General features: G+C 37.5%; 1 protein-coding gene across 1 annotated transcript; it reads left to right on the top strand.

Moving 5' to 3' along the window:
- Positions 1-1865: 1865 nt before the first annotated feature.
- LOC104466678 (bromodomain adjacent to zinc finger domain protein 1A-like) lies at positions 1866-27677 on the top strand (the record flags this gene model as incomplete). Its single annotated transcript, XM_010080198.1, has 17 exons — positions 1866-1961; positions 2089-2313; positions 2921-3086; positions 3398-3511; positions 4692-4816; positions 6443-6752; positions 6783-7051; positions 9657-9820; positions 10006-10160; positions 12557-12705; positions 17692-17772; positions 20398-20645; positions 20744-20970; positions 22168-22646; positions 23761-23906; positions 26018-26105; positions 26667-27677. Coding segments are annotated over 17 exons (3233 nt in total), but the record flags the coding sequence as incomplete, so codon positions are not given.
- Positions 27678-27914: the final 237 nt, after the last annotated feature.

The raw sequence follows: 27914 nt of genomic DNA, 5'->3' as shown, positions 1-27914 counted from the left end.
AAGGTCCTTTCCAACCATAACCATTCTATCAATCTATGATTCTATGATGACTTCTCCCAGTTCTTCTGCCTTCTGCAGTGCTTGGTGGAAAGGGAAGGCAACTGTTGCCACACTGCTGTTGTCCAGTATGTCCTGTTTTTACTGAGTGCCGGATTTGCTGACTAGTTAAAGGAGAAGCTTTGACCCTTCCTGCTAGTCTTTTTTTCATTAGAGGTAGATAGGAACATAAGAGCACTTCCTGTTTGAGGTCAGGTGAATCCAGTGATTCCCCTATAAGATAGAAGTGTGAGGTACAGGAAGGTTCCCTTTAACTCCTCCCTTAAAGACTGTGCATATTATCATGCTTAAGATTTATGTCCAGTCTAGAAAATGTCCTTCTATAAAACATGGGCACTATCTTCAGCAATAGAGGCTGCTCTTGTTAATTGAATAAAGTTAGAGATTTGGTACGGTGTTAACAAATTTAGACTGTATTCTAATTACTGATTAATTTAGCAGTTAAACTGTATCTTTTAACTACTGAGAGCATTGCTTGGGCAATATAAGCAAGGATTCCATCATCAGGTAATCATAGAATAGTTGATTAGATTCTTTATTACTCATAGGACTGATCAGAAAAAAATGTAACTTTCCTATTTTAATTTGACTATATGGGGCTGGCGATTGCAAAAATCTGCTGTTTTGCTTCTAGACTAGCAGAGTTGTGGGCACTGCACTTTATCTGTTGTCTTTCACTTGCTTTTGAACTTCCATTTCTTGTCATTCTTGTTTAGACATCTTCTTTCCTGTAAAAGAATTACATGTTCACGGATTTGTAATTCTGACTAACCAAACTAGTAGTAGTCAGCATGTTTGTTCACTTAAATTCTGTACGGGCATTGTTTCAACATCAGAAAACACCATGGGCGTGGGGTTTTGGTGCGTACAGTACTTTCTCAAACCCTATTATACAAATACAGTGAGAGGGGAGGTGGAGAGGTTGATTTTTGCTGTGTCTGGGTGACAGTTTTCAAACAACATCAATCATCATATATGACTCTGTTGTGGATTTGCTTTTTATGTAGTTTTAGTTTGGTTTTGTGGCTCTTCTTTGACTTGTTGACTTTGTAACTGCTTAATGATTTGGACTTGAATAAAGTGAAGTTGTTGAAACAGCATACAACACTGAAAAATTCTGCCAACCCTCTGGAGAAATACCTGTAAGTGCTAAGGAAACTTTTGTCTAAGAAACAGGAATTTTGCTGTTTCTCTGTTTCACTACCCTGCTTTGCTGGTCGGTTTGCTAATGTGTAATGTTCCTTATTAAGTGCAGATGCTTGTTTTGGTGAAGTATGGTTTCTTTGTAACGCCTTAGTAATCGTATTTGTGCAGAACAGTAAGGCTATATCAAGTGACAGATTAAAAGTATACAGTAAATGGTGATAACCAGTATCAAAATGTCTGGTTGGTTTCGGTGGTCTTTTCTAAACAAAATTATGATAGGAAATAACAGTTCATATGAGGGAATGAAATACAGGTGTTCTTGCACTGGTATTTGTTTTTGCTTTCAAGTGTGCTTATAGATTTGTTTTTGCTGCCTTTTGTGTTGCCATTGTGCATGTTTTGTGCATTGTGCTTGCTTTAACATCTTATAAGGAGAATAGCATGTGGTGCATGTCCTTAGCTTTTAGTTGGATTTTTAGTTGCATTTAAAGAGATGTATATTTTAATTTGGATGGTGAATTGAGTTTTGAATATGTTGATGCTTTTGTAAATATCGGCCCTCTTTTTGCTTTGTCTGCAACTCTTAAAAACTGGCTTGCTTTCCTCCCCTCCGCAGTACAAGTTTTAATTTGCACTAGAATAAAGTGTTTATTTCCTTAAAGATTTAACAGAGGCTTTGGATGAAGATGCAGACCCCACAAAATCTGCACTGTCTGCAGTTGCAACTTTGGCAGCTGCATGGCCACAGTTACATCAGGGTATGTGTGGGTTTCACTTCTTGTTTTGTTACTGTTCTTATTTTGCTCTGTATTTTAAAGCACATTTTTCTATTTATATGTATTTAAATGTCTATATCAAATAACTGTTCATTCTTCTCAACTGTAGGCTGCAATTTGAAAAACTTGGATCTTGATAGCTGCACTCTTTCTGAGATTCTCAGACTTCACATTCTAGCATCAGGTGCTGATGTAACATCAGCCAATGCAAAATACCGTTACCAGAAACGAGGAGGGTTTGATGCTACTGATGATGCTTGCATGGAGCTGAGATTAAGTAATCCTGGCCTCCTGAAGAAACTTTCAAGTACCTCAGTGTATGATTTGTTGCCAGGTAATAAAAGATAATAAATGTTAGAGATTGTTAGATTGTTCATGAAGTGATTGGTTTTGTAACTGGTTCAGATCAAGAATGGTAAAAATCTCATATATCATGGAAAATTTAGGTTGGAAAGGACCTCTGGGGGTCACCTAGACCAACACCCACCCCCTATTCTGTGGCTCCCCAAAGCAGGTCCCACGAGATCAGAGATTGAAGAGCTAGGTAGTCTCATTACTTCTGAGTAGCTTTTTAAAATCCTGTTTAAAGAAATGTTAGCTTTACTTGCAGAAGGTAATCTCTCTGGGAGAAGCATCTGAGTGTTTGATTCAGATCCTGTTTTTTATTGCTCTTCTGGTCTGGGTCTTCTGTTAGTAATTTTTTCTCCATTTCCAAATAACAATCTGCAGTTCCTTTATCTCCGTTTTGAAGATAATATTGAATTTTAGTTCTTCTTTCAGTGCTAAAAATTAATAAATGAAAAACAAAGGCTCGTATCTCAGAGCAAAGCAGATATTTCTTTTTCGCAAGTGGGAACCTGTCTACAGTCTGGAGTGTGTAAGAGTAAGACTGATTTCATTATACAACTGATAAATATAAACATTGGTCTGAATTTTATTAGGAGAAAAGATGAAGATCCTTCATGCCCTCTGTGGGAAGCTTCTGACTCTTGTCTCCACTCGAGATTTTATCGAGGACTCTGTTGATGTGTTACGACAGGCAAAGCAGGAGTTCAGAGAATTAAAGGCAGAACAGCATCGCAAAGAACGAGAGGCAGCAGCAGCAAGGTAAAGCTAGGATATGGAAAGCTAAATTTTGTTGCTACAAATTTGATTAATTCCTTGATTGCAAAAGGCATATGAGAAACAATAGTAGTGTTTGTGTTTTATGCTGGTTTCTTGAGACCCTAGACAGGAGTGAAACTTCTGTTGTGCTAAGCTGTGAGCTTTCTCACATTACTGGTTGGGGTTTTTTGTTGTTGTTGTTGTGTTTTGGTTTTTTTTTTTTGGTTGATACTGTAGTATAAAACAAAAAAGATGTGGCCAGGTCAGATACTAGATTAATTGAAACTGGTTTTCTATGTTCTTCTTACTATTAGGATACGTAAGAGGAAAGAAGAAAGATTAAAAGAACAAGAGTTAAAAATGAAAGAGAAACAAGAAAAGCTGAAGGAAGAGGAGCAAAGAAATCCTGCTGTAGAAGTATCTGTTGGGTATGATACATGGTATTACTGTGATACATATGATACAGCACTTTTCAGTTATGTGGCCAGACCTTACCTATGTACTTCATTGACTTGATCATACACAAATGTATATTTTAATTTAAGTATGTAGCCCTTAATGTTGATTTTAGTTTTTTTCCTAGTGTTCTAGAATTGCTTTACAAAAGTGATTTTTTTGAAACTAACTTTTATTATACTCATAATTCTGTTGAAAGCTTGACAGTTTTACCTACTGACAAGAGAAACTTGCAAAATCTAATTTTTTGTTTTGTTTTACTCTTTGTCTTCCATTGATTTCATATCTATGAATATCTTCAGAACAGACCATTCTAATTTGTTTTATAAGTTAAGGAATTGGTCTGATCTGAGCTAGATAATACTGACCTTGCATAACAGTTTATAAATGAGATTTAATAGCATTTTTTTTAAAAAAATGCTATGCTGTCCCAAGTGATTGCCATAAAACCAACGTGTTTTGTTCTATTAATAAAACTGTATGGTTTCAGGTGGTAAGATTCATGTACATACAGTTGTATATGACAAAAAACCAAAGTGTATATACAACACTATTTCTTTACCTACTTGAGGAAGGGAGTTAGTTAAATAAATTTGTTTGCAAAAGGTGAGCATGGAGCAAAGACAGATTTGTGCTATATTTTTGAAACTATAATTGAGGAAAAAATAGTAAAAGAAATGTTATCCTGTAGTGGTTGTATGTAGTTTTGTAGGATTTTAATTATATTTGCTAGATGAGGGGAAAATGTGTAGTAAGCATTTTATAAAACATAATACAGTTTGATGAGGATACATTTTTGTTTTTAGTCCTGAAAATAATAAATCAGGTCAGCAGAACTACACTGTCTCCAAAAAGGATCTGATTATAATAATGCTCTTCAAATAAAAGAGTGAATGTCAGAGAGCAGGTTTTAATCTTTAACATGGAACTTTCAATTTACAGTTCAGTGGGTTTCTTCTGGGTTTTAATTTATTCTATGACTTCAAGTTTATTTTTAAAAAGCATTATAGGTCTTTTACTAGCTTAAGTATTTCTGTGAGGAAAATTCTGTTTTTATTGAAGATGCTGTATTCCACTGTGTATTGTTTTTCATTCCATTCAGCTTTTAATACGTGGTTGGTCACTTAGTCACCTTTTGTTTTATTGTGTCAGGGAGGAGGAACGGGAAGACCTTGATACTAGTACAGAGAGCAAAGAAATTGAACGTAAAGAGCAAGACATAGACACAGTGACAGATGAGGAAGAAGAACTGGGACCAAACAAAAAACGAGGAAGAGGTAACGCTGTAAAGTATTTGTTCATTTGTGTATATGTATGCACACACACGCGCATGAATGCACCCAGGAAGTTCTTGGGGTTTACAGTGTAAAGTGTAACTCTTTCCTATACATTTTTAAAGGAAAAGAAAAAAAACCAAACACAATCACAACGGGCTGTTAAGTGTATTGAGCTGGCCTGATGTAGTTCTAGCAGTCAGCTGTACGTTCTTTCATGCTTGTTTCTTCTTGTCTTCTATACTTGATGTCTGGATTCCTCTTCTGTCTAAAAAAAAAAAAAAACCAAAAACCCCAGGCTGTTGCCTGACAAACCATTACAGTTACGAGTAGTGCACTCAGAGTTGTAGGAGTCTCATCTAGCAGGATATGGGGTGGTTTTGACTCTTTTTATTAGGAAACTGCAAAAACAACAGGTATTTTAAAAGAAAATGTTATATTGAGTGATTGGGTTTAGTTTGCCTCTGTTCGTGAAGCAGCATGCCTTCTATACAAGAATACAACCAGACTTGTCCCCAGGTTTAATTTCCTTAGCAGCGTGCTAGTAGGAGCTGTGGTGCAGTAAATGGCACAGCCTGCTGCTTGTAACTAAACATAGGTAATCACTACAGGAGGATGAGTTGTTGATGGCTTTGGGCTGCTAGCTCATCTGTATCTTTCTCCTGTGAAGGCTTTGTGCTAGCGTCTGTGCCAATGAAAGTCCTGGGTCATTGTGGACTTAAGGTTGCAAGCTTCTACAGTTCATAAGAGTACCTGGGAGAGAAATTCTGAGTCATTCGGTAATATAGGTTTGCGTGTTTAGTACAGCTTTATGATGGCAAAGCAATGAGGTCTTAAACAGAATTTGAAGTTTCTCGAACGCCCATGTTTGAGACATTGTGCCTGGAGGGCAAACAAGGGTTATTTCATTCCTATGATTGGAGAAACTGAAGGTCACAGTGGAAATCAGTAGAAATTGAGTGCTGACAGCATCTTACACCAATGCATATGTTAATTGCAAGATGTACTTTTCTTGATGACTGACAGGACCTGATTCTTTGGTAAACTAAGATGTGAGCTGGAGTATTTTCAGCTGGTACTGAAAGAAAAGTTGAGGGGGGAAAAAATAGTATATATTTTTTAAAAAATTTTGATGAAGTATCATAACTAAGTTTGCAATAAAAGCTCTTATATAGGGATTCTGGTTTTCCTTGAGGTCTTTGGGGGGTTTAAGTTGGTCATTTTGAGTATGATAAAATAACTCCAAAACATAGTTTGTATTCAAATGATGAAATTGCTAGAATTTTACTTTATCATGATAAGATAACGTTGATAACATACTTTTAAGTTCTTAAAATAGTGGTTCTTCTTTTATGGTGTTAAACATGACAGTGTCCATAAATGAGACTTGTTCTAGTTTCTGCAATGTGAAAGTAAGCTAAAGATGCTTCCTTTTTATGGAGGGAAGGGGGTTAATGAATTTTTCATTAATAAAACTAGTATTGTTTCTTGACTGAGCTGATGGTCCTTGATGGTGTAAGTTTACATAATCTGAAAGGCACAGAACCAAAACCTGCCCTTTACTTGAGTTTTTGGACAATTAAAGACTTACAAGCATGTTGCTATCATTCTTCTTCCTTTAACTTTTAGGAAGGAGAGGGCAAAATGGATATAAAGAATTTACAAGACAAGAAGAAGCTACTTGTGAAAAGACTGAACCTCTTACTGCTGAAGACGAAGAAGCTTTAAAACAGGAGCAACAAAAGAAAGAGAAGGAACTGTTAGAAAAGATTCAGAATGCAACAGCATGCACAAATATCACCCCGTTAGGTCGTGACCGTCTGTACCGACGCTACTGGATTTTCCCCTCTGTTCCTGGATTGTTCATAGAAGAGGACTATTCTGGTCTCACAGAAGACATGTTGTTGCCTCGAACCTCTTCCTTTCAGAATAGTGTACCGTCTTGCACAAATGAACCTCAGGTATTCAGTAAAACTGGAGAGTCTTTGAAATCCTCTGAATCTACCTCCAATATTGACCAAGATTCACACACCAGTGTTGTTGTAGAGGTGCCAAGGCCAGTATATAAACCAAACCGTTGGTGCTTTTACAATTCTCGGGAACAACTGGACCAACTATTAGAGGCTCTCAATTCCCGAGGACATAGGGAGAGTGCCTTAAAAGAAACTCTTTTACAAGAGAAAAGTAGAATATATGAACAACTAAGCAGTTTTCCTGTGGAAAAATTCCATATTCCAGGTAAATGAAAGGTTCCTGATCTTAATTTGTTTTCACAGCTGTAACTTCTATATAATATTCTAGAAACCTCTAATTCTTGTTTAATTGCAATTGTTAAGAAATAAGAAATATTCTTAAGCATTGTTTTCACTCTATGGAAAACAGATTTTGTTTTTTCCTTTATTTTTTTTCTTTTTTTTTGGGGGGGGGTTTTTTCCTGATGAATCTTTGTGGTATTTTTCTGGCATTTTATGCTATAAAACCAATAATTTTTCTCTTATCTCACTGCTTAGTAAAATGGGATTGGCTTTTAAACAAACATCTTTAGGAATTAGTTTGAGCTTTGGGAAGAGATTAACTGGGGAATAAAGATTAATATCTGCTAAAGGTAAATCACAGTATTGATCATCTGATGTCCTTATTTCCAGTATGATGAAAGGAGACATAAGATATGACACTAGAGGTAGAAAAATCGCAAAGGGAGGCAATGACTATTACCTTGATTTGTGGAGTAGGACATGTTCTTTCCTAACATTATAATGCATGAAATAATTCAAAAGCCTTTACTGGCCTATTGTGAACAAGGGAATAATAGCATATTGCAGGGTCACACTAAAACCTTTGGGAGGAAAAAAATAGTGTAGCTGTGTTGGTTGTTATGTGGCTTTTAACATACTTGCAGTGGATTGTATTATATTATTATTTTCTATTTTTTTTCCCTTTCTTCTTTTGCTTGTTACAGGAGGAGGAGACATCTGCAGAGCAGTATTGATTTTATGGGTTTTAAAGTGTAGGAGTGTACTTAGATGCATTCTATATCTAGGGTTTAGGGTTTTTTCCCTTTTCTCCTAGATAAGTATTTGCCATTTACTGGCAAGGCCTTAGCTCCAATCCCTGATAAAATTCTGCATACACAGGTTTGCAGCTGGCTTGTTTGTGGCATGTTGTTGGGTAGAGGATGTTAACCAAAATGAAACTCCCTAGAGTAATGTTTAAGAAATTGCATTTTGTTTTGAATTATGCCAAATTACTGTGGGGATTTCAGTGTATCTGTACTGGGGCAAGGGAGAATTATTCAGAGCAGAGCTGGGTTCTGCTTTACTGGAGCGTGTGTGTGGCAGGACATGCCGTGACAGTGTCAGATACTACAAAATCCATAACTGATCCACCATTTCTTTTGGTGGAAACTAGCGCAGGACAGAGTTTCTGAATAGTAATTTAGCTTTATTTGGAGGCCTTATGGCTATGTTTGTGGGTTTTGGTGAGAAAACTCTGTCATTTTCTGATAAATGTGTGTGTGTATGGTTCCTTATTTTCCTGATTACTGCACCCTTATCTGTATTTTGTGCTTTCTGCCCTGAAGCAACTTGATTTCCCTCATCATAGATTTTTCTACTCTATGTTAGAATTGTAGAATAACATTGATTAAAAAAAAAAAAAAAGCACCTTTGAACTCCATTTTAATACAGATCAAGAAAATTCAAATGCAGTGGTCCAATCCCAATGTCACCTCCTCTGTGTGATAAGCAGTGATAAGCTGTACTTTGGAGGGAGCTTTACCGCTGTGGACTCCAGCTGCTGCCCTATTGCCTTTACTCAAATGACTTGCAGGACAAGTGAGAACTACTTTGCGTTTCTCTTGTGCTGTAGACTGTCCTTCTTCTCCTTTTTCCAATTCCCACTTAAAAGAGCATGGAAATAAAACTGTTATGTGCTCTTGATTTTATTCTGGTATCCATTAACTTTTCCTCGTCAATTATGTGCAAGCCAATTGCTGCTGTTTCAGTTCTGCTCAAGAAAAAAACATTGAATTTCTCCTTCTTCCTTAAACCAGAAGGGATGTTTCCCACTTCTAGACATCAGAATATGCTAGTATACATTTTGAGAACATTTGCATAGTTACTTTCAGTTACAGGGAATTGTCTCCACAATTGAGAGCATCTTAGAAATTCATCCTGTACTTCCTTAACAAGAGCTTCATGGTAATTTTTTATTAAATACCCCTGAATTCTTGCATATGACTCGTCATCACTGTATTCATAAGATTTAAGGTAAATCCTTTGAACAGAAATGTATGCCACCTATGCAGATTTGCAAGCACTAATTCAGGTTTTTAAAAGGGTTTATATCTTGTTCTGTTAGTTTTTGCGATTGTCGGTTGCACATGCTTATTTTAAATGTTGCCACGATAAAGATCCATGCAGGAAAAAAACCTGAGGAGTTCTCCTGTAAAGTAAGGGGCATAAAATATGAAAAATAATAGAAATGTTACTTTATTCTTTGTTTTTTCTTTCTCTTTGCACTTAGAGCAGAGGGTCGTTGTTGATTATCTGCTACTTTAGAAAACACTTAAAGACAAAAGAATGACTTTTAAATTGACAGGAATTTCTCATCCTGTGTGTTGGGATAAGCGGATGCTAACCTATAGGTCTTCCCTTAAATTATACTCCATGTGGTTGGATCAGATGCCTTAGTTGGCAAGGAGATGTTGGTATTGACAACTCTTGCTACAGGAAGAGAGTTTTGAACGTGTGTGTGCAGTTTTTTTTCTGCCCTGTACTACCTTTGTTCCCTCCACCCATGGCTACTTTAAGAACTAACATGAAAGTACTTGGTGTTCTTGCAGACAAACCTCAAAGTGACATCAGACCTCCTTCAGGACGGGGAAGGATGCAGAATGCCTATGATGGATCTCGCATATCTGCAGAGAAGCAGCTTGAACTGAGACTTAGAGATTTCCTTTTGGACATAGAAGACAGGATCTACCAAGGAACATTGGGAGCTATTAAGGTATAGGGGAATTGTGGAATACCTAGGAGCACGGTGGTGCTGTTGAGTCTGTAACTTAAGTAAGAACTCATGCACTCTATGGGTTTTACTGAAAGCATAATTAAATTAAGTGTAGACAGTAATTGGCACTAAAGGTTTGTGGCCTTTGATTCTTCAGAAACTTCATGTTTGTATGTTTGCTTCAGGTTACAGACAGACAGTCTTGGAGAACAGCCTTAGAACATGGGCGCTATGAGTTTCTGAACGATGAAAACAAAGAAAATGGTATAATTAAAACTGTGAATGAAGAATCTGAGGAAATGGAAACTGATGATCAAGATAAGTTTGTTGTGAAAGACAGGTAAGAGCTATGGTTTAAATAATGGCTCTTCCCTGTAAGTTTTATAGCAGTGCTCTGTTTTTTTTAACCTTCAAATTGTTTTTACCCTCAAATGCTTTGGAATGGTATTTTTTAAAATTTGAGTTTTTAAGTGTGAGATTTTTGCATTGGTTTATGTTTTCTAAATGATCCTGTTCTCTTACCATAGAAGACTTAAGACACCAATTTTTATGATTTCTACTATTCAAATAGTACACTCCTCAAAGTGAACATTAATTATCAAATAAGGAATATGTTAATTCATTTTAAAATAATTTAAAATGCAGAGAAAAATTAATCTGACAATTTCTGGTTTGTTTTCCAGAAGGAAAAAAAAAAAGGGGAAAAAAAAAGGGGGGGGGAAGCCCCAAAACTTTGTGGAAAGAGTAGGAGTGTTTAAAAGCAAAAATGGTAATAGTAACAAATTGCTGGTTGAACAGGCCAGTGTACCTCTTCATGAGTCACAATAAGAACCATCAGTGCAACAGGCCATGGTCTGGATTAACCTTTAGCACTGCAGCAAAAGAAAGATATAATGTTGTAACTTTATGAATGATAATCCTTCTGTAGAGCAAACTGCAACGTAGTAAAAGAGAGGAAACCTCAAATCTTGTTGTGTTGCAACTGTAAAAGTGCTTTGTTGGTTTTTGTTTGTTTTTTCTAAACAAATTTTTGAGACGTGAGACTCTACACTATACCAGTGTTTGTTGTAAATCAAACTATAGAAACTGTGAAGATTTCTTCTCAGAAGTTACATACTTTTCATAAATGTGATTTACCTTAATTTACTTAATACATATAAAATTGCTTGTCTTGATAAGATGTGAATGTTGAAATAATGCAGGAAGAAAGATTCATTGGAGGTGATCATGGTACTAGCATATTGTTTCCTTATGTATTCTGTGAGGTTTTCTGCAATTAGACTTTGATTAAACCTGTATTTCTGGGTAGACTAGTGCTGTGTTGGATGTGGGGATTTAGAGTTCTTTAAGGTTTTTCCCTTTTTATTTCAGTTTGCTGAATTAGTATTTTCATATAAGACTGCCCCTCGGATCTGAGTTCTCTCATTGCGTGCAAAGTGGATAGGGTCATTCTTCTTTATATGAATGACACAACTGATAGACATTCACTTCCTGAAAACCACAACATTGAAATATTCCATTATTCTAATTGAGAAGCTAAAATTTATCTGTCTCCAGTTACCGTGGGCACTTGCTCCAATGCCAGCTCTCAATTCAACTGCAGAGGCTTGTTGCTTCTTTTTTTTTTCCGTTTGATACTGACTCCGTCAAAGTTTCTGAAAAAAGTCTACTCTAATAAAGTCTTGCATATTAAAACAGAGACTATGGGATTCTGAAATCATGTGACAGATTGCTTTTGATGATGGGCTTTTTATCCACTTCAGAGTGAGTGACATCTCATTAAGACTTTGGAGTTTGACTAGTGAAATGTAAATAACTATGCGGCTTTTTTTCTGTCTGCTTTCAGGCTCTCAAAATGTGTGTGACTGCAAAATATAATGAATGGCTTTTAAGTCTGCAAAAAGAACAGGGACAACCAAAAGCATTGCTCATTCACTAGAATGAAGCAGAATCCAGACACTCTGAATTAGTTGTGTTGGTTTGGTTTTTTTTGTTTTTTTTTAGTAAACCCCAAGTAGAAATTGAATTTTATTTTCATGAGTGTGAGTTGCATTCCTACACTATATGTAATATTTGTGGCTCAGGAAGATTAACTACTCTTTGAAATTATTACTGAGTCTTTGGTTAAAGGCAGCTCCTTTTTTTTATTTTTTTTTTCTTCTTCTTCTCCTTAGATGAAGAGTTAGTTTTTTAGAAAAAACTTCCAAAGATGAGAACATATAAGTTAACAGTTCTTGATTTAACAATCTAAAATTACTTTCTGGTTTTGTTTCATTTATTTTCTTTTCAAAAATCTTAATAATTGTGGTGATATATGTAGTTGAATTCTGCAGATGGAAGCATTCTAAAAGGCTATACCTCGCCACTGGTAGTGTTTTCACTAAAGAATTGTTGGAACTATGCTCTTCACAGAAATCTCCCATAAACTAGCTGATAGATGTTGCATCAATCTTCTGGAAATCTTAGTAATTGTATTGAAATTTGTAATCCACATTTCTTGAAATTTAGATAACTTTGCTACCTGAAGATGATTTATCTAGATTAACTAGACCAATTAAGCAAACTTGAGAACTGGGTTAACTAATTACACCTGGGCAGTATCTGTTCATGCCCATAGTCCATGCATGGAAATGAAGTGAAAATAAATAGCTACTGTGGATACAGACCTGTACAAGTATCTGGTATTAAATTCAAAGTATGTTTAAAAAAAAATAATATCATACATTTCTGTTGTAGACTCGTAGAGTTAAAAACTGAAGCTCCAAGTGCTGCATCAACAAGTACAAGTACTCCTCAGCCAGTTAATAATGTGGTCCACCACTTGGCATCCGCACTGCTTCAGATAGAACAAGGAATTGAGCGGAGGTTTCTCAAAGCACCTCTTGGTAAGTTTTCAGAATTGAAACTGTATGTCTCTTGATTTTGTGAAAGATTTTGTGACAAACAAACAAACCAAACCCCCCAAAATCCAAAAAAACCCTACCCCAAGCCTCCTTGCTTCTTTTGCAAGACTGGATGCTTGAGAACAATGTGTTGGGGAAAAGAACAAATAACTAACCATTTGCTATGTACCATTGTAAAATTTAAAAAATGTTAGATTTTCATTTTGCAAGGCCCTAGATCATAAGGAAATATTAATATTTTTTATTATTCTGCATGTCCTGAATTACATGTATTAATTAACAGCATATTTTACTCTTAAATGCATGCGTATTTAACCTGGATCATTTTGGTTGTCTTGGTTATGTGGCCCTATAATTATACTGATGCATTGGGAGACAAATTGTGCTGTTAGGCAGAACTGAGTGAGCTTTCTGGGGGAATACTCTGTAATTCAGCATTACTGTTGAGGCTAATGTATCATGCAAGTATACCATGAGTTTCTTATGGGTGTTTTTTAGGTTGTAAAAATCCATGCTCCTTTTTATACTGTTTCTGTGAACGCAGTATAGGCCTGGTTTATCTGGATCACCTTGTTCAGCAATAACAGAATACGGTAAAACATAGTGAAGATTTATATTGCAAACTTTCAGATCCTCAGGTTTTGTGTTTATGATGTAAAACCTGGAAATAAAAGGTTGGAAGAAAAATTTAAACCAAAGCACATTTATAGCTTGACTTTAATGCATATTCCTTCCTTGAATCCTCTGAGGTGCTCTAGGGGTGAGAGAGGGGATCCAAAGTGCATAAAGTCACTTTGTTCTCCAGTGGTCCCTTAGGTCTGGATTCCTTAGGATCCTTCTGCAATTCAAAACTGGGGTTTTGTCTTGGAGAACTGTGTGAAGGTGGTTCATCCTTCCTGAGGCAGCTGTCTTACCCAGGCTCCCTTCTGGATGCTGCACTGAGGATGAGCTGTGGTGTGTGCTTGGCTGGGCTGCTTTACTTCTCACCTGCAAGAGTGCAGCGTGGTTTACCAGCGCAGCACGTACCAGGGATCCTCCAGAGCCCAAACTGCTACGCATCCTATTAAATTGGTACTCGCCTCTGATAATGACTGCATGCAAAATCCCTAGGCTCTGGCAGATTTTGCTGCAGTAGTTTGAGATGAAAATGCAGGTTTTGGTGTATTAACACTAGACATTAGTGCCCCATGGCACAGTCGACCTAAAAGTGTTTCTCTGTCTCGGCTGCTCCTGCACGGAGTCTGGTGTCTGGTTGTCAGTTGCCACTGAAGGTGAGTTTGAGCTAGGTTTGTGCCAGAGACTCTGGCACTTGGGCCTGGATTCCCTTCCACAAGCTTTTGTTATCAGTGTGATGACCTCTAGAAGAGGGAAATGCGGCAAATGACTGAGATGAAAGGGGAGAGCGTAGGAGTAGTTTAAACTGCAGCTGTTTAAAAGCTTTACTTGGCTAAGTGTTTGGTCAACTCAAGTACCTCTGCCCTTTCCAAGCCAGGCATGATATGGCTTATTTCCTGCTATAGGACTAGATTTACAACATGTGCGTAAGACAGCTAATTGATAGTACATCTAGCGTTTCTTGTATTTACTCTGCATGTGCAGGTTGTAAACACATTGTGCAGTATATCCCTCCATTTCCAAACTCTCTGTGAGAGTATTTTGGCAACAGCATCTTGCTGACAGCTGTAGGTTTACCACAGTGTGTCCTTAAGAAGAAAAACATGGCTTTTAGTAGGTTATGGCCATAGGTCGGGCACCCTAAGTTAGAGGAAGAGAACTAAAAGAAGAAAAATGTCCCTGAAATATTGGAGTGAAAATTTTTTAGCAATCCTTCTCTTTTTTTTTTTTTCCCAGTGGTCCCACCTCTGCTATAATCTAATGATGGTTCATGTTTTTGCCTGATGATTGTGGGGTTTCTTGTTTGTTTTTAACTTGGGAATCCTGTTTTCCTTTAGATACTTTATCCTGTGTGACAAAGAAAGTACATAGGGAAAGCAAGCTTACGTGATTTGCATGTCTTAAATCTCATGTGTTCATTTACCATTCTGTGCCTGTGAATCTCTTTTGCTCTGTAAAATGGTATTGCTGTAAGATTACTGTAATGTGTAGAATAACGTACATAGCTGAAGGGAACAGGAAGGATCCCAGGTCTCCTGCTCTGGCTTACTGCCCTAGCCATTAAGCAGCAGTGTCAGGTTCCCTCTTCCTTGCTTCACCTTTGGTGCCAAGCATCTCATGTTTTCAGTTGCGTAACATCCTACTTTTAGCAGGAGGTGAGTCTGAATGAAGGCAAGATTTTAGTTTTGTCACTAGAGAGCTCTTGCAGGAGCTGTGGCTTTGAGTGGCTTAAAACTCACACCTAATCGCTGATGATCTTCTGTCCCCTAGGCAGTTAGTTACATGAAAGGTGATCTGACTTGGGAACTTCTGGCATTGCAAAGTGTCAAGGAAACCTGTGTGTTTGACAGGCAACTGGCAAACTCAGGCATAAGAGTGTAAAATTTGCATAATCTATATTCATCTAAACTCCCCAGTTGGAAACAATGTCTTTGCATGCTACCGTAGCAGGTTCTGTTTCTTAGTTTGCAACTTGCATATGTATAATAGGCAAAGAAAAGTTCTCGACTTAGCTTGACGAGGAGGTGTTAATATTGTTACTAAACCTCATAATAAAAAGTGGACACTGCTTCTTGCTTGGGGACTGCCTTGTGCTCGGAACTGTGATGCCCTCTTTCATTGACACCTCTGGGAAGTGGCCAACGTGACGATAGAAATTTGCTTTAATTTGTAACCACTGGGTTTTGATTTGTGCGGTTTTTGTTTTTGTTTGTCCTTATATAGTTTTTTTTATAGGAGTTCTGTTTTGGTAGCAGTACAGGGGAACACTTTTGGTAAAAAAGTACCCCTGCATTTCTGCTTTAAACCAAACTGAAAGTGCTTTGTCTTTGTCATTATTTCAGTTGTTGCTTTCACTGCGGAGTTTCTTTTCTCTCTCTCCCCCTTCACTGTGTTCTGTTCCTATTAGGGAATGGAGCCATACTTAATTTTTAGTTTTCACTCCATTTACAGCTTGTAGTACTATAGACAGCACAGTGAAATTCTCTGCAGCCACTGACAAGTTTATCCCGGTGGCCTCCAGGGTGCAGAGCACACAAAGGGACCCAGCACAGCAATAAAAGGACCAGCTGCTCCTCTCGCTTTGTTTTTGTTCTTTGAGGCTGTACCAGGCTGCCAAGAGCTTCACTGGTGATTCTGATAAATTTAGGGTTGAGGTGCACACCAAATATTCAAGTGGAAGAGCAGGAAAAGACTGACACAGAAGATAGCAACGCAAAAGGACATCTACAAACCCCAGAAACAGCACCCTCTGCGTTGCAGAGCTGCTAGATGTCTGCTAATCCTCTGTTGTCCAGTGATTAAATGTAACATGACTTGACCTGTATGCATTTCTTAATTATAAATTGTGTTTTAGAAATCCTTTCGTTACACATTAGCTGTGAAAATTTGATTTTACTTCCTTCAATCCAGCCCAAGGCAGTGTTCAGGGAGAATCACAAAAAGAGGGGTGCAGCTTGCAGTACATGTTTTTGCTGCAAAAAAATAGAGTTAAGATGTAAAAAAGCTTTTTTAAAAAAAAAAAATAGCTGTTTGACGGAAACTCTGGAGTGCTACTTCGCAGATAAAAAATGTGTTGGGGGGGGAAGAAATACAAGCAACTTTTATTGTGGATTTTGCTTCTTTTTTAGTATAAATTGCTTTTCCTTACATTTCAAAGTACTTTTCAGTGGAGAAGTAGGTCTTATCATTCCTATTATGTAGATATGAAAATTGAGGTATAAAACAAAGAAGTGATTCAGTTGCCCTGGAATTCAATGAGGCAGTCATGAAAAAAACCTGCCTTCTGCACTAGCACAGGACTCCAGTCAGAAAGCATCCATCAGGTACAATCAAATATAATACAGATTTCTGAACAAAAGACTCCAGTCAGAAAGCATCCATCAGGTACAAATATAATACAGATTTCTGAACAAAAGGTTGGATTCTAATTCACTGATATTGGGAACGATTTACCTCCTTTTTAACTTGTGCCATGCACTTCTTCAGGACAAAAAAAAAAAAAATACAGCTTTTTTGCTCCTTTTTGCTTGTCTTTTATTCCATTCCTTTCCTTCTAGATTTTGATTGGTTTTGTTTCCTCTACTGCCAAAGTTGTTCCCTTTTCTATTTATAATTGTCCTCCTCCTAACAGCATCAGGCATCTTCCAGCAGTGAACTGGGATAGGATTAGTATACATGCATATTTTGTTCTCGTGTTTTGTTACCTCCCTGTGGAGTTTCATGAGCAGAGGTGGCAAAGGTGGAAGTGGGCTTTTTTTCTGATGAAGAATTTTTGTTTGCTCTTCAGAGAAGGCAGTCAAAGAAGGTACCTTGCATTTGGAGCAGATAAGTTTTACTATGGCTCTTAATTCCTGGGGGAATAATTTCATCATTTTAATGCTCAAGAACACTCCTGCACAAAAATATCTTAAGTATGTTGTTGCACATGGCAGATGAGTTAGTCCTCTTGGTCCTTGAGGACTGTGCCCATAAACTGGCTATATTTTTGAGATGTTAGGAGGTTCATGGTAGCTTAGACCAGACAAGTTTTTTGCTGAGAGAGGAACCTGTGGTCAGTAAGCTGCTCCTGTAGCCATTTGCACTGGAGATGGATAGAAAGGTAAGGGAGAGTAGGTTCTGTTTAACCCTTCTGTTTGTAGCAGAAGTCAAAGTAAATCCTGGGATGTGCATTTCCTCCATGTGTGTTGTCATCTTACCCTTCCCTGCCTACCTTTTTCCACATGCACATGTTGGGAACCACTGTTCTAGTTACATTTTTAGACTACATGAGTATGGCTTATGAAAATTAATTTTAAAAATTCATCCACCATGCTTCAAAAAGGTATTTGAAATAACTTTATGATTTAATGGTAGGTAATACAGAAGATGATGAAAGAAACCACTGGGGTGATAAAAGGAGGAAGAGAGTGGAAGACAAGACTAGTCAGAGAGATGGTAAATTTTAAGTGTTACTTGTATTACTAAGAATTAGAAAGTATTGAATATTTTATCTCTTTTATCAGGTTTTCTTTTTTTTTTACACTTCAATAATTTTTTACCCAGTTCCTTATATTGAAGGAATTGCGGTATTGAAGCCAAAGGTTTAAACATGGGTAGTAAAACAAGTACAGCTCAAAGATAAAAAAAAATAATTTTTTTTTTCCTTGGAAGTTTTATCCAACCAGAAATGAAGAACTGTATTTTCTTTTTATGACTTTGGGACAGAAATCTACATGTTCACATAATCCTTCCTTGCCCCCTGCTTTTAATGCCCCCTTTTTTTTGTTGTGGTGGCCTTTTTTTTAAACTTTGTAGCATTGTGCAACTGCATATCCTTTCTAGAAATACAAAAATGGAAAACCCTTCCCTGAACTCGGTTAGCTATAGATGAGTGCATAGATCTGTCAAACAACTTCATTTGCATTGTAGCAAGGCTTGGAGGGCTGAGCTGACAGAGGGGTATCCCACTGTGCAATGTAGAGCTGCTCAGACACAAAGGAAGAGGCCATTTCTTCCCAGGTTAACAACATAAGTGAGAAAGATGATGGATAGAAGAAAAAAGTGTTATTCTTATTTTACAAATTGGGATCTGAAAAGGTGGGTATCGTTTGGCCTGTTTCTTTCAGCAGCAGGACATGCTGGAGCTGGTCGTGGTCAGTAATTTCTGTCTCTATGTTGCAAATGCTGTTTTGCAGTGCAAATATTTGTTGTGTTGTGTGATGAACTATACTGGTGAACCACTCCAGGCTAGAAATAACCACCAAAAAAGAAGTAATAATGCTTGAGCTGCGGTTGTCAGCAAAAGAAATGCTTGACAAACTATATATACAGTTAAGATGAAGTGCCTTTGCCAGAGTTATAGTAGAAATCTGCAGCAGAACTGAGAACTGAAGTGGATTTCACATTAGAGTCTCGTGTCCTGACAAGCAGTTTTAATTTTCTTCTTACTGAATTTTAAAAAATACATTGGGAGATATACTGCAGTGCTGTGAAAAGGAGCTTGTCCACTGTCCTTGGTAAGACTGAACTTGAGACAGGAAACCAAAGGCCGAAGTAATAGGAAATTTAGGAAATGAGGATTTGTATTTGCAGTTCAGGAGTGGCTGTATTTTATTTATGAAGCTGTGTTGCCTGTTTATCCTCTGCCTTTTCCCATCACTTCTCTTGCGGTGCTTGCTGCTAATCTTGCAAATGTATGCAAGATTAGGCAAATCCTGGCAGCCAGTTGATGAGAAGGCAGAAAGACCTTGCCAGGAGAGCAATTAGTCTTGTATTTGTTCTTTCACTTTATTTATTAGACATTTTCTCTTCCTATTCCTGAGGAGAAATCGTTTGGCAGACAGGTGGATCATAGGCCATTCCTGTGCCTACTGACTAGTGCAGCAGGCAAGGTGGTATTTTATACTGGGAGTGCATCACTAATCAGCTAGAGATCACACAGTAGTAACTGGACTGCCACTTTTAAAAGGGAAATCTGTGGACATTTCTATAATCAAAAGTACCGCTACATTATATCTTCCTCTCCTTAAATTTTCTTGCTTCAAAAGGCAAGAAAGAGCTTTCAACTTTCGTAAAGAAATTCCCTTTCTGCTCAGCAGCAGTAGTACAAGGGTGTGATTTACACCTTCTCATTTCTCTAACTCCTCAAACAGCCCATATGCTTCCGTAATTCCCAGCTGCTCATTCCTGTTTGGTACTGCCACCCTCACTATTCTGCGAGTGCATTTGTGTGGCCACCTGGGTGGACTGGATTGCAGACCAAACCTGTTTGAAAATGCAGTATAATTTCTCACCTCGCACCACACCCCCCTTCCCAGCCTGTTTATTTCTAGCCTAATTAGGATCCCAGGCCTTACTTGGTTTGCCACTAGCTAATGTGTGCTACATTGCTTATAAAATATCAAAAAAAGTTATATTTCAACCAGACCAGTCGCCCAATCTGGTTAACCACATAGCAGTGCAGGTTCGTGTGCAGGCAGAGTGCAGAGGAGGAATAAAGGCACTGAGGCGTGGACAGAGGGCTGAAAGATTGTCTGCTAGACTATACGGGGGCAAGGGCAAGTGCAGGTGAGAAAAGCCCTTTTAAGCTGTTTTTTGGCCAGCGAAGTCTCTCTTTAATGTCAGGTGCTCTCTTTAAATGTAAATATTTTGGGCTTTCAAAATGTACATACAAGGGAAAGTAAATTGTGAGTGTGGTGGGTTTTGGTTTTTTGGGGTTTTTTTGATTGTAAGTTATTTTTATCTATAAATAATCAAATTGTTAGGTTTCCGGGTTGACATCTGAGTAAGACTTTTATGTCTTACTCATGTCCTATGTATGTGCAAGTTCTAAGTTGAATTGGTATTGAAGTATAAAATTTTACGGCTTCAGCAGCTTGGAAACTTAGGAGGAAATATTCAAGTATTGAAGAGATAAGACAAAGGTTATAATATTATCCCAGTTTGCTACTGCTGTCTGTTTGAAAGTCAGAGCCTTAACCTTATAGTCTAGGAAAACCTGGGTGTTTGAAAAAGAAGGTTGATCATTCTGCCTTTTCTCCTTTTTTTTTTTTTTTTTTAAATCCCCGTCTTTAATGGAAGATGCCAGTGATGGTGGACGATCCTATAAAACAGTTTTGGATCGCTGGAGAGAGTCACTTCTTTCTTCTACCAGCTTGTCCCAAGTTTTCCTTCATCTGTCTACATTGGATCGAAGTGTCATCTGGTCAAAGTCCATCCTCAATGCTCGCTGTAAAGTGTGTCGAAAGAAAGGCGATGCAGAAAGCATGGTGCTGTGTGATGGATGCGATCGAGGCTATCATACTTACTGTATCAGGCCCAAGCTGAAGGTATTTGAGGAAGAAGTGCTTCCTTTTCACAAAGAAACTTGAGTAGTTCTTATGACTTCATTGCATATTACTAATTTTCCCTTTTCTTCTGTTTCCAGGTCATTCCTGAAGGAGACTGGTTTTGTCCAGAGTGCCGACCAAAACAGCGCTCTAGGCGCCTCTCCTCCAGACAGAGACCTTCTGTGGAAAGTGATGAAGAGACTGCTGAACGACTAGGAGAAGGGGAAGAAGAAGCAGACTATGATGAAATGGGACAAAGTGAGGAAGAACGTTACGAAGAAGAGCAAGATGAGGAGGATGACTCTCAAGAGGAAGAAGAGATAAGGTAAATAGATATGTTAAAGTGGTTTCCTACTGAATATCATCTTGATTTTTAGGTGGAGTAATTGTTCACATACACACACATCTTGAAAATCCAGTCTGAAAAATATGTTTATTTTAAAAAAGAATGCAGCTTGTTATGAATTTGGCTCTTATTGATGGGTTTAATATTAACAAAAGTTAGGTCCACTGGACTTAGACTCACTTTTTAGCATGAAAATTCCAGCCTTGAATGTGTGGGTGAGAGATGGCCATCAGAGTTGCAGTTCTGTACAGCTGCTGTTTGAATATGAAGTGGAGACAATTTCAAACAGTAAATATTTTCTAGAGAAAACATGGAGTTGGTTTTGTCCAGTTTTGAATTTTGGGGGACTATAGATGCATACAATAAGTATTGAACGTTAGGGAAGACAAAGTCATCTCAGAGGCTGTGACATTGGGCGGAATTCAGGACTTCTGCAGTAGCTGTTTAAAAACAAACCAAAAGCCAGCACACCAAAAAAGACCCCCATGAAACCCAACCAAACAAAACCCCAAACAACTAAATAATCCAATGTGATAATTTCACTAAGGGGATGGATTTGATACACATGCCAGGAGAGTAAAAGTTGAAGGAAAATTTCCTGATGTTGGAGTATTTTTCTTCTTTTTGGTACAGTCTTTTGATTTGACTGAAGCAAGATTATTTGTGGCTCTGACATTTGGGATTCAATAGTTGGATAGAACTTGCATCTCCTTGAGAAGTAAATTTCTCTCTGGGATCTTCCTCCTCTCCTGCAATGGAAGAGAGTCTTGAGTACTAGTTATAAACCCTGAATAAAGCATAACTTTATACTTAGTGTTCTATGTAGCTGATAATATTCAAAAATCCTGGTAGTTACAGCTGCTGTGAGAAGCAAGTAAGTGATTTAAAGAAATTGATAGCTGGTGCTCCAGTTAACACACTCGCGTTGTACAAGCTGCAAAGGTGATCAGAATTCTGAGCGTTTCTTTAAAGTACATGCTCCACGTAATATTTAATTAAGAGACTTCAGAACAGTAGAGGAGGTAATGGTAATTGAATGACTGTATCAGCTTGAAAGCCAGCTGCTTACCAGTCCAACCTTGAATAGTTGGGTTTTTTCAATGCTGAATTAGAAAACTGAGGGAAAAGAGAAGAATGGCATTTTGGGAAATAAACATAATTGTTCCCTTTCTGTAGCCCATCAAAGCAAGGAAGACCCCAGGTCAAGTTTCCATTAAAAATGAGAGCAGCCAAACTCAACAATCCATTCTCAAGTCGGAGCAGCCAGCGTCAGGCAAGGTACGCTTCTCGGAGTCAGGAAAACACACCTAAGCAAAGTGAACCTCCATCTAAAGCTACCAGAAGGAGGTTAAGAAAGTCAGCTCCTCCATCAGTGACAAAGCCTTCTTTAAGACTTAATAGCCGGACCACTCGTCAGAGCCATAGTTCACTACAAGCAGATGTATTTGTGGAATTACTCAGTCCTCGAAGAAGACGAAGAGGAAGGAAGAGTGCTGATAACACACTGGAAAACAGCCCTTCCAATTCTCTCGGATTTAGAATTGTTGATACCTCAGACTCGACTGAACGGCTTAGGAAGTATCCAGTTTCTGCTTCAAAACTTTCTCTTCCTGTTACTGAACCCAAGAGAAGAGGCAGGAAACGACAATCCACAGGTTAGAGAAATGTGTTTGACCAGAATGAAAACCACATTCTGTTCCTTGCTAAAATATTTGTGTGGTAGAGCAAGTAGACTAGAAGTGGTGGTTGAAAGCATTTTTACCACTTCCAACAAGACAGTTTCCTGCTTTTGCAGTGACAGAAGTGAACCTTAAAAAAAAAAAATGCAGTCATCTAAAAACCAAATACTTAGTTTGCCAAGGAGATTTATCATACTCATATCTGAAATTTCATATTTGCACACAGTATGGAGCAATTGCTAGTAAGTGGATAGAAAATATGACAGAGAGCCTGTCTATTTATGCCTTAACCCATTAAATGCAAATATTTACTTACAGCTTTTGTGGTTTTGTTTTATTAAAGAGTTAAAAACAGTGAAGAACACAGATGTAGGCAAGGTAGTGAAATTGGCAATATACACATACAAGAAGAAACTGCTAACAGAAGAAAAATGCCATCTATCTGGTATGGAGCTAACAGTGTCCTTGCTCTTTAAACTAATACCAGGTATTTGATGGCAGGGAAATAGTTGGAAAGCTACAATAACCTTTCAGAAACAAAAAGGACCCAGTGTAAGACTCAAGAGTGTAAAAGAGCTTGCACTCCAGTGTGGCAGCCTTGTATTCTGCACCCATTTCTGTCCTTCACCATTGGGAGTTTCAGGGCTTATCCTCTAACCACCCTGCTGACTACTCTTGAAAGCAGATAAAACCACTCTGAATAGAGGTTTTGTGGAAGTAAAAGTTATGAGCAGGCGGCTTATTCTGTTTTGCTCTAATAGGGCTTTTCTTTGAGTGTTTTACAAATTGTTTTAAAATTTAAATCAGTGAAAAATTCCTTTCCAAAATTAATGCAATGAAGAAGAATGGAGGAGGAACATAGCTAAGTCCTGGTACTTAGTATTTTGTAAAGCAAGAGAGACATTTAGTGGTTAATAACAAGGCTGTAGTATAGCAAATACTTGAAGCCAAACTCCATGAGCTGTACCCTGAAAGTAGAGTTTTAGTACCCAAGAATAATGGTGTTTCACTTCTTTTTTTTTTTTTTTTTTTTTTTTATTTTACTTGTCAGGTGTTTATTTTTATCTGGTTGGGTGTTGCTTTTTTCCAGAATCATCTCCTCAGACCTCATTGAACAGGAGAAGTTCAGGACGTCAAGGGGGAGTCCATGAACTCTCAGCTTTTGAACAACTCATAGTGGAACTGGTACGACATGATGACAGCTGGCCTTTCATGAAACTGGTTTCCAAAATCCAGGTAACTGATGGAACTGCTGAGGGAATGATAATGGCTGAGAATCCTGTTTGCTGCGAATAAAACTTGGAATTGTATAGCATTGCCCAAACAGGGGGATGCAGCTAAGCAATAGGATTCAAGAGAACTCTCACACTTCAGCTCAAATATTTTCCCACGTTATTGGGAAATTTTTATATATGCTTGCTACCAGGCATTTAAAAATGTGAAATGCTTTGATTTGGAAAACAAACAAAAAAACCCCCCACAAAACAAACAAACAAAAAAACTAAAACAGAGCACAGCAGTGCTAAAGGTAAGCTTGTGGTAAATTAATTAATTAGTTCAATTCATCTTCAGTTTATGCAAAGGTACTTGGAGAACAGACCTGCAATAAAATAACAAGGTAGGAACAACTTCACTCTGATGTTAACTATAATGCAGTTAAAAAGATGATTTCTTAGTTTAGTTCTTAATTTCCCTCCTGTTTAGATTTTAAAACACTTGATGGTAAGGTGGATACCCACAGTGAGTGCTGCTTTAGAGGTTTGCATTACAGTGAAAGTGCTCCAGGCACGTCTGCTTCTCTGCAGGCTGCACTGGCTTGTCAGTTATAAGGCACTGCTGGAGCTATCCTGCCCTAACACAGTGTCTGTCCTGTCCTGGCCCTCTGGAGCACCTTTGCACAGATGCTCTTGAAGAATCTGGAGCTCAGTGTTTAAGTGCTGTATTAAAATTAACAGTGATAGCTGTTAAATGAAGACTTGAAACTCTAAGGAGTCACAGATAAATGGAAGGATTAATGTATCTGGACAAAAAGAATGATGTACAAAAGTGTATGAAAGATGTAAGCACAAAGGAGGCGGAGGAGAGGAATTCTGAATGAAACAGGGACTAGTGTCTGCCTGCTAGAGTACAGGAATTACACTGGAAAGTGCAAGAATCTGGTGAATGCGAGGAAGCTTCTTAGGGAGGGATGGAGAATTCAATTTAATTTTGATCCTGAAAAGAAACTGCTACAATTCAGTGCATTCTGGTTTGACTGGATCAGTCACTAAGGGATAGTCTCTACATAATTCAGAAAGAAAAACGGATACCTAAGTGACCCAGATTTTCTTCATTGTGATAGAAATTTTGATTTAAACTTTTTGCAGCCTTTAAGACTGTGTAAAGAATACATTGAATGATCAGTGCACAGCAAACCAGAAAGAGAAAATTACATTTGTTTTTAGTACTTATGTAAACAGCACTCCTAAAGGGAAAGGAATTAAAAATGTGTCAATCTAATGCTGTTTCTCTACTAATTCTTTCTCTAGGTTCATTTGCAGGCTGCACTTGATATAGTAAAGTTACAGGCCACAGCCAAGAACTTACCTTAAAAAAGGTCAAATTTGGATGAGCTATCTTTTGTCTTCCCTCCCCAGCTTTATGAGTGAGACAGAGTTGCCTTAAGCTTGGTGCTTACCTACAATGCAAAATCTATGATACAAATGATCAGTGCCCTTAAGGATTAGGCAGTCCCTTTCCTCCTCTCACTTTTATCACATAAACACTGTTCTGACTGGCTGTTTATCTCAGGTACTTGCATACTGTGTCCTGCTTGCTACAGAAAGCTTTACTCCTTCTCTTCAACAAAATAAATGGAATCTCAGGATTTAATTTCTCTTGCAAGACTGCAAGGTGGTGAATAATAGTGGAGTAAGAATGGCTATTACTGATGATTAAGGAGCTTTTAATATTGTAACATGTTACAGGAAAATGAAAAGTTTTAAAATCTTGGAAATAATTTTTGCGCTTGACAGATGGGAGTAGCTGGAACACTGTAATGCTTATCTAGTCATGCAATTTTCTTGCAGTTGTTCACAGGGTATTTAGTATTAGATTTATTAATTGAATTGCTGGCTAATGTTTGTTGTGGTCTGCTACTTTAATGATATAAAAAATGGAAAAGCAGTACCTGAAAACTAATATTCAGTTCAGGAAATAGAGGTGGTTGCTTGGGACTCCTTTATTTCTTTAAAAACAAAACCAAAATGCTTTCTGGTAATGCATAATTTGCTTAATTTTTTACATAGGTAGAATTGTAAGCTTCCATTTCTTTGTCTATGAATAATTCTTTTTTTTTTTTTTTTAAGGTACCAGACTACTATGATATCATCAAAAAACCTATTGCCTTAAATATAATCCGTGAAAAAGTGAATAAATGTGAATATAAGTTAGCATGTAAGTATTATTTATTGAAAGAGTTAATAAACCCTATTCTCTGTCTTTAAAATAAGTTCTTGTTATAAAATAGAGCTGTGTCAGAGGATTAGAAAGATGAAATTGTGTTTGTGTTTGCTGTGGTGTTTCATGTTGTTTTTTGTTTTGGTTTGGTTTTTTTAAAGAGCATTTACTAATATTTTTTAAATGAGATTTGTTGAACATAGTTCTTTCACTAGCTAAATACAGGATGTACAGATAGACAAGAAATGAGCAGCTGAGAAGCTGCTGGTAATTTCTCAAGCCTTTGATGTCAGTGAGTGACACTGATGAAATATTTAGAAAAGATACTGCTGTTATTGCCTGATTTGTATTTCCTTTACTGATAATCAGAGAAATTTAAGAATGTTTACATGACACTTCACTAATATAGTGATAGAAACTTGACACATGGAAAGATGTTTTGTGTTGCAGCTCTGTGGAGGATGACTATACTAATTCAGTGGTGTCTGTCATACTGCTTTATCGTACTGCTATCTTATGACTTGAGACACACTAATTTATTTACTTTTTATTTACTAGCGGAATTCATTGAAGACATTGAGCTGATGTTTTCGAACTGCTTTGAATACAACCCTCGGAACACAAGTGAAGCAAAAGCTGGAACTAGACTTCAAGCTTTCTTCCACATTCAGGCTCAAAAGCTCGGACTTCCAATTACATCTGGTAATGTGGACCATGCTGCTCCCGCAGCAAAGAAGTCACGAATCTAACCTCTGCCTTCCAAAGGATTTTTTGAGGGAATCTGTTATCTTCATTAAAATGAAATGTTAAATCACACAGTCGTCATACGTGTATAAAGCAATAACAACTGTTTAACCACCTTGAAGTGTGGCCTGCACTATATTCTCAACTTAATATTAAGCACTCAGGAGAACGTAGGAAAGATTACCTTTGCTACAGTTTTATTCAGTGTCTAATAATTTTGATAGATGTACTGGATACAGTACTGGTTTACAGAGGTTTTGTACATTTTTAATACATTCATGTGTCCAAATATCTTCCAGAAGTACATTGTTTTTTCCTGTACCAAATGACCTTGTTTCATTCTCTAGATTTTGTAGGAGCTGTGGTATTGAGGGCTTTATCAACTCAGATAAAATCTTCTGCTGTAGCACAGTTGAAGCTGTGTGTATGTTTAAAACTTGTTTGAGCATATCTTCTCAACACTACACATGAATGAGTACAACTGCATATCTTTTTAAGTACTGTACCAGTGCTGGCTGGAGGTATTCAGTCTGAGTTTATTAAGTAGATATTTATTTAGCATTCAAAGTAATTTGTGAATTTGTTTTGTATTTATAAAATTTGTACTTGGGAATTAAAAACAACAAAAAGAGAGAGTTCCATAACTTTTAAGTTTTTGTTTTCTGGTGGGGTTTTTTTTTGTTGTTTATTCCCCTCTAACTTGATGATCAATCAGTAAATACCATCCTGTGTCCCCAGCAGTTCTAGCAATGAGTAAACTTACAGGACTCTACTATAAGTTTCTACATACAACTTTGGAAGTGTACAAATAAAATGACACATTTTTCAAAGTATTTGGAGCTTCTGGCATTTCCTTTTGAGTTATACTGCTACACCATCTTCCCCATTAACTTACTAGGACAAGTTGCTGGAGAGAACACAGCCAAATTTGGTTTGTGTGAGTACCCCAATCAGCATGTTCGGCAGCTGCAGCCAGTGGGCTACCTGGTCTCTGAGCGATGCAAATGTTCATCAGTATGTAAGGAGTAATGTAAGAAGTATGTGTATAAGTTGTGTGGTTTT

Source organism: Pterocles gutturalis, unplaced genomic scaffold (assembly GCF_000699245.1).
Source record: "Pterocles gutturalis isolate BGI_N339 unplaced genomic scaffold, ASM69924v1 scaffold4479, whole genome shotgun sequence".
NCBI classification, from domain to species: domain Eukaryota; kingdom Metazoa; phylum Chordata; class Aves; order Pterocliformes; family Pteroclidae; genus Pterocles; species Pterocles gutturalis.
The sequence above is the reverse complement of the archived record's forward strand: the minus strand, read 5'-3'. Positions and strand labels throughout refer to the sequence as shown.